Below are 14,054 nucleotides of genomic sequence, written 5' to 3'. Positions count from 1 at the left end.
TGTTGAACCGTTGGTTTTCAAGTTAGAAATTTAATAAGAATGTTTAGCATGGTTACCCAATTGGACTAACTTCTCATTTTTCGTAAAGTAGGATATTAAATTTTGAAAAACTAAAGTTGAGGGACTAATTTGTCGATTTTTGTAACTTAAACTGGATGAAAATCTGAATTTAAACCATTCAGTTAATAAGATAGATTAGAATCTAACTGTATACTAGCCAAAATTGCTAGTTAGATTCTTTTATTCTTTTTTGGATTTTAATATGAAATAACCGAGGCATCTACCTGCCCTTACATGCTTTTGCTTAATTCAATTAAGCTTAAAATTTGTCTATAGTCCCTATACTTTTCAAAATTAATAATTTTGTCCCTATATTTGTATTTCTAGAATCTAGCCTTTCTATTTTCAGATTTCAAAATTTAAGTCCAACTGTTAACAATATTATTTTTTTTGTTAAATTTGTTGTTGTGACATTTTGAAATATAAAAACTACTCACTTGGTAGTCATGTAATTAAAAATATGTTTTAATTAACCTAAATTCAAAAAATTTAAAAGTATTAATAATTGGACCTGAATTTTGAAATCTAAAAAGTATAGGGGCTAAATTCTTAGAAATACAAGTATAGAGATAAAATTCCTGATTTTTGAAAAGTACAAGGACTATAGACATATTTTAGCCTTCAATTAAATTGGTTTGGGCTGGCTTTTGGTTACCCTTATTCCCCATGCAACAAAGGAACATAATAGGAGCTATTTGAAAATTTTCCTTTTATATATATAAAGGCCTCCTCATAAATTTGGGGAATTTGCATTTATGGCTCCAAAAATTTGAAAATTCTCTTAAGTGTATAGAAGGGAACTTGGCTCCTTCGGCCTGAAATTCATCTTCCAGCAAACAACCAAGTGAAACTGACAAAAAGATGTAATAACTATCATTGTTAAAGAAATTGTAGTTCAAAATTTTTCTTTTCATTTATTAAAAGATTTTCCTGCATCTATTAAGTCTATATTATTAAACATAATAAATAAAGATGACTTTTACTATTATTTTCACATTGAAATAAGCAGGCTTATTGGTATTGCTGAAAAAGAAAAATTTTATCACCAAATTAAAGTGGACCATTTTGTTATTAATGTTTGTATTATAGGTAAATTGTAAATTTAGTTATTGTAGTCTAATTTGGTCAATCGTAGTTCTTATAATTTTTCGAATTTTAAAATTTCAACCCTAATTTAAACCGTAGCAATTATATTTGTTAGGTTAAATCTTGGTATTAGTCTCGTACGATACGTACATTTTGGATTTAGTCCATGTTCTCTAATTTTATCATTTTTAGTTTCTATATTTTTTGAATTTCGAGTTTCAATCTAGCAACCAAGAGTCAGGTTTAGGGGGCTGGCAGGGATCCCAATTCCCCCTAAAATGGAAATTTTACCATTTTGACCCTTTAAATTTTTAAAATTTTAAATTAGTAAATGTAAAATTGCACTTTGGCCCCCTAAAAATGATAAAAATTTAATTTAATCCTTCAAAAATATAAATATATAGACAATTTAATTTCGGCCCCTCTAAATTTTTTTCCTGGCTTTGCCCCTGCAATAATCGTTAAATGATTAGGTAAAATGGCATCACTTTTATTTTTATGTGGAAATTGTAAGTTGATATGGTATTCAAAGGCAAAGCCAGAAAATCATTTTAGGGGGTAAATTTTGAATTCTAAATTTTGGGGGACAAAGTGCAATTCGAATTAAAATTTAACTGACCCCTCATATTAGCCTCCAATGGCAATACACATGTGATAAAATGTTTGTCACATAAGATTTTAAAAATAATAAAATTTAACTTTACAGTAGTCATCATTTGAATTAAAATTGAAATTTTAAAATTCGAAAAGTACAATGATTAAAATTAATCGAATAAGAGTACAATAATTGTGTCTGCAACCTAAGTAGCTATAGTTTAACTAAAATATCATTTAAAATAGGCTAAAGAGTCTTTAAAACCGTGAATTTTCCTAGAAAAAAAATCAATTAAGCCTCTATACTTTTTTGCACTCATTTGAGTTCTTAAATGTTAAAATTTCAATCAGTTAAGCCCTTTGACCATTAAATAGTTGGGAGTTATTTTCACCATGTGGCACGTCATGATTGTATCACATGGCAAAATATGTTATTTTATATTTAAAATCATAAAAACTATAGAAAATCATAAAAAATCAACAAGCAAAAAATAAATATATTATAAATGACAAAAATTTGCAAAAATTATTAAAATTAAAAATTAAAAATCATATAAATTACAAAAATAAAAATATGAAAATTATTTTAAAATATATATATAATTATTAAAAATATTATAAAAAAGGAAGAAAAGTGCAAAAATTTATAAACATTATAGAAAATTACAAAAAATATATCACAAATTATTAAAATTATCCGAGAAATAATAAAAAATTCTATAATTTTATATGCAATTTTAAGAAAGGATTGTATGAAACTATTATTTCATGTTATTCCTATCCTTCCTTTTTCGGTAAGAGAACGACAAATCAGATTTTTTTAACTTGTCATTCTCCTATTGAAAAGTAATAGGGATAAGTGAAATCCCTTATCGGTGCATCTCAAAATACTCCATTGTCATCGACGATGTTTAAAGGGTGCAAGCTTCAGGATGGAGAGCAAACAGATAGCTTCAAGGATTAAAAATTCTAACCACATAATTAAAGAACAAAATGAGCAACCACCAAGCCATGCATAGCATAATTTCTAACAATTCCATTTAATTGTACCAAATTTATCAAAAAGAAAGATTGAGGGCTAATTAAACCAAGAATAAAAATAAAAAACAAATTAACAAAAACGGAAAATTAGATTTAGAGCAAATAAAAGTAGAAACATTAAATCTGCATAAATCGATAAGTCCGTCGACTATCTTTTCACCGAGCCACAAATATCAGAACAAATCCCATTGTCATTGGTAAATGAAGTGGGAATCATCAAGTCGAAAATCAGGCCGGCTTTGAAGGGACTTGCCGGATTACAATCAGGCACCGTTGAACGACAAACTATATACATTTCTCATGAAATTATTAAAGAGTTACCCGCGCATTAGATCAATGTCGACATGTGAATTACGCATATCCATCGATCGTGAACCAGGCCATATACCTGCCGGTGAAGTCGGAGTCAGATTTTGACTTGGTGAAACAGCCGGTGGGGGTACTACATCGTCAACATTCTGATTATCAGAGCCCTTTAGACCGTCTTGGTCTCCGCCTTTCTTGATCTTCATCTTTGAACCACCCCACAGAAAACTTCCTATGATCACCTGGTTCGTTCATAGTTCGATTAAGATACGCAAAACGATGGTCCGATCAAGGTTAAAGTCATGCTCATGATGGTCCATAATCATATTTAAGCAGACTAAAACAACGAGTTACCTGAACCGGGCTAGCGGCAATAAGCATCCCCCCAACACCTCCACCAATGACACGACCATCAGGACTAGCAAGGGAAACACTAAGACCACCAGTTCGATTGTGTGAGCCATTATTGCTGGTTAGAAGGTACGAGCCTGAGAGACATAGTATCTCGAACCGCCCCTAAGGAAATTGAAATGGACACGAAATATACGCATCAAAATAAGATCTTCGAAATGAAACTGTGGACAATTACATACATGTGATTATATGTAATCCAAGTGTGTTGTTTGAATTCACAGTGGCTTAAATTCGAAACTAAATCAGGTTATTGAGTGCTCAAACCTCATATGTAACGGTTCCACCCGAGGATGAAGGCTGACGAAGTGTTACGGTCGAGACCGCCCCATTGGCTGATAAAATGCATACGGCTCTTGGCCCTTGCTGTGAAAATGACATTAATTTTGTCGCAATATCCTACAAGAAAAGTTCAAAAGTAATTTCAAGACACAAAGCACTCTATTCTAGTTATAAGATAACTAGCCAAAAGATATCTTACCAGTAACCAAATTTAAACAAATTATACTCGAAAACAAAATAGCTACTTTCGAGGGAGAGAAACAGGGTAAAATCTAAATAAAAAACTATACATACAGGATCAAGTAGCTTTTCTTTTGCCTGTTACAATGCAGGGTAGTAACCCGGGTACTAATTAAGAAAAGAAAATTGCATACTTCTCCTACGGCAACGGTGATGACGTGCGGAGTGAAACCCATCCCGGCTGAACCGGACAGCCATACACCTAGCAAAACAATTCGATATTAGCAACATCATTTACATGGCAAAAACATCAATAAAAAGAGCAAAATAGCTCAAGATGGCCTTTGAGGAGGCTAAACACTGAGGAGAATGACATTCCGGTTCGAGTATTTATGTTTGATTCTATGTTCCTAACTATATATATATATATATAGCTGAGCATACAATTAGATAAACATGATGTTGTTCATCACATTTCAACACTCTCCAATTCAGCTCTTCTTTTCCTTTCGGCATTCATGCTACAGCTTATACAATTCTAGCATTAAAATAGGCAAAAGTATCTTACCAAGGGAAGCAAGTTGTTGCTTCTTTCCAGTACCCGGTGGTCGCCCTCTACCTCGTTTTTGACTCGGTGGTGTTAATGTCCCTGGATTAGTAACCGATGGAGGAGTCAATGCCAATGAAACGGTTCCATCGGGACCGTACTTTCGAGGCCTTCCTCTTTTCCGTTTCGTGGTCTCACTAGATGGAACAGCTGAAGGTGTGCCTACATTGACACTATGAGGGGTAATACTCTCCACAGGTCCCATAGTAGTAGCACTCATACTTGATTGGTATTGTACATTTGGACTAGATAACATATGAATGTCTTGTGATCCATGTATCCCTAACCCAGTTATGCCTCTTTGTTGAATATAATAAGATGCAGACCCTGTTAATGCCATTGCATCCCTTCTATCCATGCATCTACTTCAAAAAACCAATACTTGAATGTACCTTCAAATCAACTTACAAGCTTAAGTAACTAAGCAAAAATGGTTAAAAGAGCCCATAAAGCTCCAAATTGTGACCACTAAACAGTTGAAGAACATGTTGCCTGGTTCATATTACAGATGCATGGCTGAATTAAGCCATAACACAAATGAAAATGATGCTAAAGCTAAACCCAACAATGGCTAAAGGTAGAAGAGAACTAGCAAAAACACCAAAGATTACAAAGACCATAAGCTCAAAACTTGAGAAAAAAAGGACCAAAAAGAAAGCAAGTTATTTTACAGCTTATGATGAAGATATAAAGAAGCAAATTTGAAACTAAAAACAAGGTCCACAGTCCATACTCTAACCAACACAAAAAATACCTTGTAACACATAACATCTTTTTAGCTTAACACAAAGGAAAAGGGTAAAATTTGTTGCTTGTTTTCTGTGAAACCAAAAAAAAAAGAACCAGAAAGAGAAAGTGAACTTACATTAGTTGAACTGTGGTTAAAAGTGCAGCCTTCTGAAAGTAAGAAGCTTTGAAGAAAAAGGGGGTCTTTTGAAAAGAGAGAAAAGATAAGGGGAAATCAATGGGAAACTAGAAATGGTGAAAAGAAGCCATTTTTGTGTGAAGGTTGAGAGGAAGCAAGCTTTTTTTTTTTTTTGGAATTATTACTACTACAAAAAAAGGTACTTGGCATACAATATAGCAGTCCTTATCAAGATGCATATTTGTAGGGCAAACCTTTGTCTTTCTCCTTCTCTTTTTTTCCTCTCCTTCTTCACTTCACTATGATGATAAAAGCTGGTTTTATTTTTTTATTTTTATTTTTATTGTTATCTTTATTTTCTCTCCTGCTAGTTGCTACTTGAAAAAAAGAAAAAAGGGTTTTGTCTTTATATTTATCTTGAGAATTCTCTTTTTCTCCACATCTTCTTCTTCTTTAAGTGTGTGACCACTGAGTGAGTGAGTGAGTGAGAGGTATAATTGTGATTTTAATCCTTTTATTATGTTAAAATGAGAGACGTAATCCACTAAAAAAAATGAGAGATTTACTTTTTAATGGTTAAAATATATTATAAATTCACAAATTTAAAATTTAAAATTTAATTTTTGTACTTTAATCTTTAGATATTTAGGGTGAGTTTGGATGGGTAATGAGGTTCGGTATATTTATTTTTTGTCTCACGTTACAGTATTTAATTTTATCGTCACCGCTGTTTTTACACTTAATGTAGGTAAACACACCGCTCTTCTAAACTCACTCTTAGGATGGGTTTCGATGGGCGATTGGGCGTGGTGCGGTGCGTTTAGCTTACTTTTTGTCTCACGCTACTGTATCTAATCTCACCGCCACTGCTGTTTTTACACTAACCACAGGTAAACACACTGCACATTCAAACTCACCCTTAGTCTATTTACTTCTTTAATTTCAGAATTTAGGTTCAACTATCAATACTTTTAAAATTATTTTATTAAATTCAAGTTCATTGCAACACCATTTTTTTTACATACATGACTACCAAATGAGTTTTTTTTTTTAAATGTCACACTAATAAATTTAACAAAAAATCAATATTATGATTAAACTCAAGTTTGAAATTTAAAAGTAAAAGAACCAAATTCTTGAAAATAAAAATATAAAATTAATTTCTAAATTTATAAAGAGTACAGGACTTATATTTTAACCTTCTTTTATTTTCTTTAATTTAATATAATTGATATTTCTATTTTAATTAAGATATTTTTTATATTAGTTGATTATATCAAGTTTTAACTAAAGTCATAACTAAATTGAATCAAAGCTTTTCCCATTTGTTCGAATTTAATAGGGTTTAGATGAAAATATTAAATTCAAAAATAAATTTATAAAAAATAAGTTAATTTAGAATATAGGTTAAGTCGAGTTTTAATATTTGAAGCTCGATTTGACTTGGTCCATTTTAAATTTATAATATTATTTATTTATTTTATATATTATATAATTTATATCGTATAAAATTAAATATATTATAATATATAAATATTAAAAAATACATATCAAGTCGTTTGTATTTAATAGTAGTAAAAGTCATATATATATAATTAGTAAATAAAAATAATTATATTTTAAAATATAAAAAGAATTGACAGGTCTAAACAGTTTGAGTTATTCATTTATAAATATGAACAATTTGGATAAAATTTGGGACTCATATTTTTTACTAGATCAAACTTAAAAAACTATATGTAATACTGTTACTGTACATAAATTCGATCCAACCCAACTTAATTTCACTAAAAAATCAATGATGTTTGAATAAGGTCGGGCCGACCAATTAGATTGATTGGATCGAAAATCAATAGAAGTACCGGTTCAGAAGATGATATCGAACAAATTGAACTACATACCGATATAGACTGGTTGAAACTTAAATTTTAGAAAACCAATTAGTATTTAATGCTCTAAATTCAAACTTAAATTTTGGGAAAAAGAAATTAAACTTAAATGAAAATTAATAATCAATTTAAGTTTCATATAAATAATTATGTTGGAATTTTCCTTTGAAAAGTATATTTAATTTAATTCTCCTCCTATATTTGTAATTTATAATTTTGTGTTTGGTAGTAAAATGGAAGAATTTTTTAAAAAATTATCCTTTTAGGTAAAAAAGGGTTAATATAATATTTAGTACTGATTTTAGTATGTTTTAATTTGGTATCTAAACTTATTTTGGCCCAATTTGGTACTTGAACTTGACATTTTTTCCTAATTTGATATCTAAGCTTTATTTAGGTTCAATTTGATACCTAAATTTATTAAATATTATACAAATTAACATTAACGGTGTTAAACTTTTTTTTTTGCTATGCTATAAAAATATTGTCGATTAGAGGAAATTCATGTTAAAAATAGGTATTGAGCTATACTTAACAATTAATATTAAATAAGAAAAAAAAGAGTTTTAAAACCCAAATTAAAATAAATTTATTATTTTCATTTAATAAATAAATTAATTAAAAAATAAAATTAATTGAACATATAAAATACAAAAAGAATATCATATCATCTCGTCACATGTCGGCCATACATTGATTATTTATGCTACCTCATAAAAATAACATTGTTAGTATATTGAGTAATTTGTAAAATACTTGACAAATTCAAGTATCAAATCGAATAAAAAAGATTAGGTACCAAATTAAGAAAAAGTTATGATTGTAACAATTGAATTATGATTCTAATTATAAGATAATAACAATAATAATAATAGCAATAAAGGCATGCTCTTGTTAATGGGTCAATTCAAGGTTAACTTTCAATTTGGCCACACAGTCACTATTTAATGTCGAGCGAAAGAGTAGATATCATAAAATAATATCTAATTTATTAACATAAGTAAAACTTTGGATCAACAAACCACCAAAAAGATATGGTAAAAATGCAAAATAAATAAATAAATGTATAATATTAAATTTAGTCCTTAATGTTTTTTTGTCAATTTATCTTTTGAGTTCAATTTGGCTCTAAAACATTGAAAAGAGTTGAATTTGTTGTTTTTAACGAAAATGTTGACTAAAATATTAAATTTTAAACATAAAATCCATGTGTACTTTATTTTTATTTTTTGTTTTTTAAAGCTTTTATATTTATATTTTTAATTATTTATCCATGTGACATATAAATATTATAAAGTTAAATACATTTGACTTTTTATAAAAAATAATTTCAAATAAATTAAATATTTTAAATTTATATGTAATTTAGTTATATAACTTGAGATCAATTGATTATAATTATTTAAATTATTATTTATAATTGTAATTAAAAGAAAACTTATATATTGAAAAATAAATTAGGTTTAATATATGATTATATTAAAATATAATACAATTTATAAATTAATTATAAAATAATATTTTTATTTTTAATTTAATATAAAAATGTATAATAACAAAATAATAATTAATAAAAAAGTAAATTGTCATTTTATTTAAAAAAACTTCAACAAATGAAATAAAAATAGCATGGGAATTAGTCACAAGTACCAATGTCCTGATGCCACATGAAAGTTAGTAACACTTTCTTTATGTTTGTCATTCTATGGCCAAACTTTGGAGTCTTATGTAGTAATTAGTAAAATTTCACCTAACTTTTAGAAAATTGTCAAAAAGGGGGATTACAAATTTGAAAAGATTAAAATGCTTTATGTATTGCTCTATATAAGAGAAATGGTAACCTCATCAGGTTTAGGTTCGAAAGTTCGTTTAAAAAGTGAGTATTTGAACAAAAATATAGACTTAAAAAATAGATTTAAACAAAAAAAACAAGACTTGTTTTTTAAATGAATCTAGCCTTGGTAGGATTTTTTTTGCTTGGACCTGACACGAATCAACCTAAACTTTCTTTTTCGATATTGTTTTGTTGTCATTTTGTTATTATATTACTATTATTTTATTATTTTTATTTAAATATTATATAACTCTTATTTTATTGTTAATTTTGCTATTATTTTAAAGGTATTTGCTTACTAAGTTGTAACTATTTTATTGTTATTTAAGTAAAAAACTTATTTAATGTATTTTCGATTTGTTGAAAAATATTTATTTTAATGTTTTAGTGCATTTGATGTATTATATTTTTAAATTTGTTTTATATAAAAATAATCTAAAAAATTAACATAGGTGGGTCGAGTCGGATTCGAGTATAACATTTTTAATCTAGGTCGAGCTTAGCTAGAATTTTAAGCTTATTTTTCAAGCTGGACTCGAGCCTAAAGTTTTGCATTGACTCAATCCGAGCCCGACTTGACTCATAATCGATCTATGCTAGAGTGCACTTGAAAGCTTGGTAAATTGTTATGTTCAAGGTATTAAAAGCTTGGTAAAGCCTGGTTTGATCATAAAAATTAAAATTTAAATCAGGCCAACCCAAACTTGATTTTGAAATGATTCAATTTAAATTTAAAATAATTCAAGCTTGAAATTAAGGGACTTCAAAAAATTTAAATTTTGAATTATTGAATTAATTTTTCATAAAATTTGAAATCATGATTATTTAAATCGAATTGGTTCAACCGAATATCATTTAAAGTATCGATTTAGAGAAAAGTATTAAATCTATTAATTCGAGAATCATTATACATAGATTGAATCAAATTTTATTAATTTTATTAAACTAATTAATTAATAGTCTAATCTGTTTAAAAGGCTGGCGTAGGCACTGGCAGCATTGATAACTTTTGACTGCTGCTCCTCATTATTGCCCTTCAACGCCCCTCTCTTCAAAGCTGACTTGGTGCCGTACAGTGTTAGTTCATGGGTGTCGGCTTTAGATTGAATTTGAGTATAGTTTTTATTAAATTTTTATATTTTTATAATTAATTTTAAATACCTTTTATTTTTTAAATAGAGAATTAAGCCATTCTTTCTTCCCAAATTCTAACTCTTAAATATTAATTATCTCAATCCGTCTTATTTTTATTTTTACAGATAACAGATCCGGATTCTAACATTTAAGGTGAGTTTGGATGGGCTGTGCGTTTACCTGCGGTTAGTGTAAAAACAACAGTGGCGGTGAGATTAGATACTGTAGCGATATTGTAGCGTGAGATAAAAAGTAAGCTAAACGCACCGCACCGCACCCAATCTCCCATCCAAACCCACCCTTAGATTGATAATTATCTAAATTTATATTCGAATCATCACACATTTCAGTCGTTTAATTTTTTTTAACATTGTTGAAATACGATAACTAGACTAATCAAATTGTTACACGTGACACATTTGCCACATCATCAAGTAAATGTAATTTTCACGACAGTAAATGCATTAAAATCCATATTTTTATATACTTTTGATTTTATAAAATTCTAAATAATTTTAATTTTATATATAATTTTGAATTATGTTAGAAATTTACTAAAATTAAAAAATAAAATATTGTATTTACTAACATGGCAAGTACATCCAATTATTGATGTCTCATGTGATTCACATTTAATAATTTGATCGGTCCACATTATACCATTTGAACAATGTACAAAAAATGAATTTATATGTATGATGGAGGTTAAATTTAGGTATCAATTACGACCAAAAAGTCAGGTACCAATATGAATAATGAAACCTATTCCGGTATCAAAAAGCATATTTATCCAATATAATTTTATATTTATTAAATGCAAAAATAGAAAATTTCATTAATTTGAATCTCAATAATAAATAATTGAAATATAATTTTAGAATTAATTTGAAAATTCAAAATTTCTTTTTCTGATCAAAGAGCCCAGGAGAGTAAGTCCTTTTAGGCCGATTTCAACGTGTTGTGATTATGAACCTTGGGCCATTTTATTCTTAGTTATTGGTCCAATTTAATGTTCTTATTAATTATATTTATGTGTTGACCTTTTCATTTTGTAATTTTTTCTTAGTATGTTATTTCATGTTGCTTTACAATGATTTTTCAATTTAATATTGTAAAAATATATAATAAACTGCGCCTAAAGTTATTAAATTATTAATAATTTTATATTTTAGTCACTTAATTATTTAATTTTTTTATTTATGTCATACCCATTGACAAGTACCTTAAATCCAAGTTGATCTGACAGTTAATGTCGGAGATCAAAGAAGAAAATTGTTTGGATTTTGATTGCAGACTCGTGATGTTCAAAACTATTTCATGAAAGACAGAAAAGGAAGAAGAGGTTTCGACTGGTGCAGATGATGCAAACAGAGATTACTATACAACAACGATTTTAACAGCCCAATAACTTAAATGAAAGCTTTTGAACAATTTATGAATTTAATGACTATTTTGTAACTTTTTGAAGTTGAGTAACCAAAACGTAAACCTATTAATAGTGTTGTGGCATTGGGTGTAATTTATCTTATTTTTCAATCCAATGTAATATCCATATAGGATTAAAATAACCAAATGGTTCATTATACTCTCAAGAGGAGAACGAGTATAGACAACTTATTAGAAGGACAACCACAAATCCAAACATAAAAAAATAAAAATGGAAGAAATTTTATAATTTTATAATTTGTTATGGAAGAAAATAAACTTAAAAGGAAGAAGCTGTAATTTAATTTAATTTAAAAGAAAAATATAATAATTATTTTATTTTGTTTACCAAGTCAATAATTATTCCAACACACCTGCTGTATTAAAAAATTCACTTTAAAATAATAATAAACAAGAAGATTGTAGCTTTTTTCTGGGTACTTTGAATAAAAATTCATAACATGTCGGTAAATTATTATTTATTATTATTAAATTAAACCCCCCAAAAAGTAATTTCATCAATTTCCCTGTTCATGAATCTGATCGCCCATCTCAAATCTCCATATTTTTTAAAAAACTTATTTAATGTATTTTCGATTTGTTGAAAAATATTTATTTTAATGTTTTTAGTGCATTTGATGTATTATATTTTTTAAATTTGTTTTTATATAAAAAATAATCTAAAAAAATTAACATAGGTGGGTCGAGTCGGATTCGAGTATAACATTTTTAATCTAGGTCGAGCTTAGCTAGAATTTTAAGCTTATTTTTCAAGCTGGACTCGAGCCTAAAGTTTTGCATTGACTCAATCCGAGCCCGACTTGACTCATAATCAGATCTATGCTAGAGTGCACTTGAAAGCTTGGTAAATTGTTATGTTCAAGGTATTAAAAGCTTGGTAAAGCCTGGTTTGATCATAAAAAATTAAAATTTAAATCAGGCCAACCCAAACTTGATTTTGAAATGATTCAATTTAAATTTAAAATAATTCAAGCTTGAAATTAAGGGACTTCAAAAAAATTTAAATTTTGAATTATTGAATTAATTTTTCATAAAATTTGAAATCATGATTATTTAAATCGAATTGGTTCAACCGAATATCATTTAAAGTATCGATTTAGAGAAAAGTATTAAATCTATTAATTCGAGAATCATTATACATAGATTGAATCAAATTTTATTAATTTTATTAAACTAATTAATTAATAGTCTAATCTGTTTAAAAGGCTGGCGTAGGCACTGGCAGCATTGATAACTTTTGACTGCTGCTCCTCATTATTGCCCTTCAACGCCCCTCTCTTCAAAGCTGACTTGGTGCCGTACAGTGTTAGTTCATGGGTGTCGGCTTTAGATTGAATTTGAGTATAGTTTTATTAAATTTTATATTTTTATAATTAATTTTAAATACCTTTTATTTTTAAATAGAGAATTAAGCCATTCTTTCTTCCCAAATTCTAACTCTTAAATATTAATTATCTCAATCCGTCTTATTTTTATTTTTACAGATAACAGATCCGGATTCTAACATTTAAGGTGAGTTTGGATGGGCTGTGCGTTTACCTGCGGTTAGTGTAAAAACAACAGTGGCGGTGAGATTAGATACTGTAGCGATATTGTAGCGTGAGATAAAAAGTAAGCTAAGCGCATCGCACCGCACTCCAATCTCCCATCCAAACCCACCCTTAGATTGATAATTATCTAAATTTATATTCGAATCATCACACATTTCAGTCGTTTAATTTTTTTTAACATTGTTGAAATACGATAACTAGACTAATCAAATTGTTACACGTGACACATTTGCCACATCATCAAGTAAATGTAATTTTCACGACAGTAAATGCATTAAAATCCATATTTTTATATACTTTTGATTTTATAAAATTCTAAATAATTTTAATTTTATATATAATTTTGAATTATGTTAGAAATTTACTAAAATTAAAAAATAAAATATTGTATTTACTAACATGGCAAGTACATCCAATTATTGATGTCTCATGTGATTCACATTTAATAATTTGATCGGTCCACATTATACCATTTGAACAATGTACAAAAAATGAATTTATATGTATGATGGAGGTTAAATTTAGGTATCAATTACGACCAAAAAGTCAGGTACCAATATGAATAATGAAACCTATTCCGGTATCAAAAAGCATATTTATCCAATATAATTTTATATTTATTAAATGCAAAATAGAAAAATTTCATTAATTTGAATCTCAATAATAAATAATTGAAATATAATTTTAGAATTAATTTGAAAATTCAAAATTTCTTTTTCTGATCAAAGAGCCCAGGAGAGTAAGTCCTTTTAGGCCGATTTCAACGTGT

At 28.0% G+C, this 14,054-nt stretch overlaps 1 protein-coding gene across 2 annotated transcripts; it reads right to left on the bottom strand.

Moving 5' to 3' along the window:
- Positions 1 to 2,851: 2,851 nt before the first annotated feature.
- On the bottom strand, positions 2,852 to 5,603 carry LOC105763877 (AT-hook motif nuclear-localized protein 9). 2 transcript variants are annotated; one of them, XM_012582268.2, is made up of 6 exons: positions 5,433 to 5,603; positions 4,529 to 4,959; positions 4,155 to 4,222; positions 3,766 to 3,897; positions 3,442 to 3,603; positions 2,852 to 3,329 (listed from the first exon to the last, which is right to left on the bottom strand). In XM_012582268.2, exons 2-6 carry the CDS (start codon positions 4,923 to 4,925, stop codon positions 3,099 to 3,101), a joined length of 990 nt encoding a protein of 329 aa, XP_012437722.1. In that variant the 5' UTR covers positions 4,926 to 4,959; positions 5,433 to 5,603; the 3' UTR covers positions 2,852 to 3,098. The 2 variants fall into 2 exon arrangements, with proteins under 2 accessions (XP_012437722.1, XP_012437723.1); XM_012582269.2 differs by having other exon boundaries at positions 4,529 to 4,929.
- Between the last annotated feature and the right edge of the window lie 8,451 nt (positions 5,604 to 14,054).

Source organism: Gossypium raimondii, chromosome 12 (genome assembly GCF_025698545.1).
Source record: "Gossypium raimondii isolate GPD5lz chromosome 12, ASM2569854v1, whole genome shotgun sequence".
In the NCBI taxonomy this organism is placed as follows: Eukaryota; Viridiplantae; Streptophyta; class Magnoliopsida; order Malvales; family Malvaceae; genus Gossypium; species Gossypium raimondii.
The sequence above is the reverse complement of the archived record's forward strand: the minus strand, read 5'-3'. Positions and strand labels throughout refer to the sequence as shown.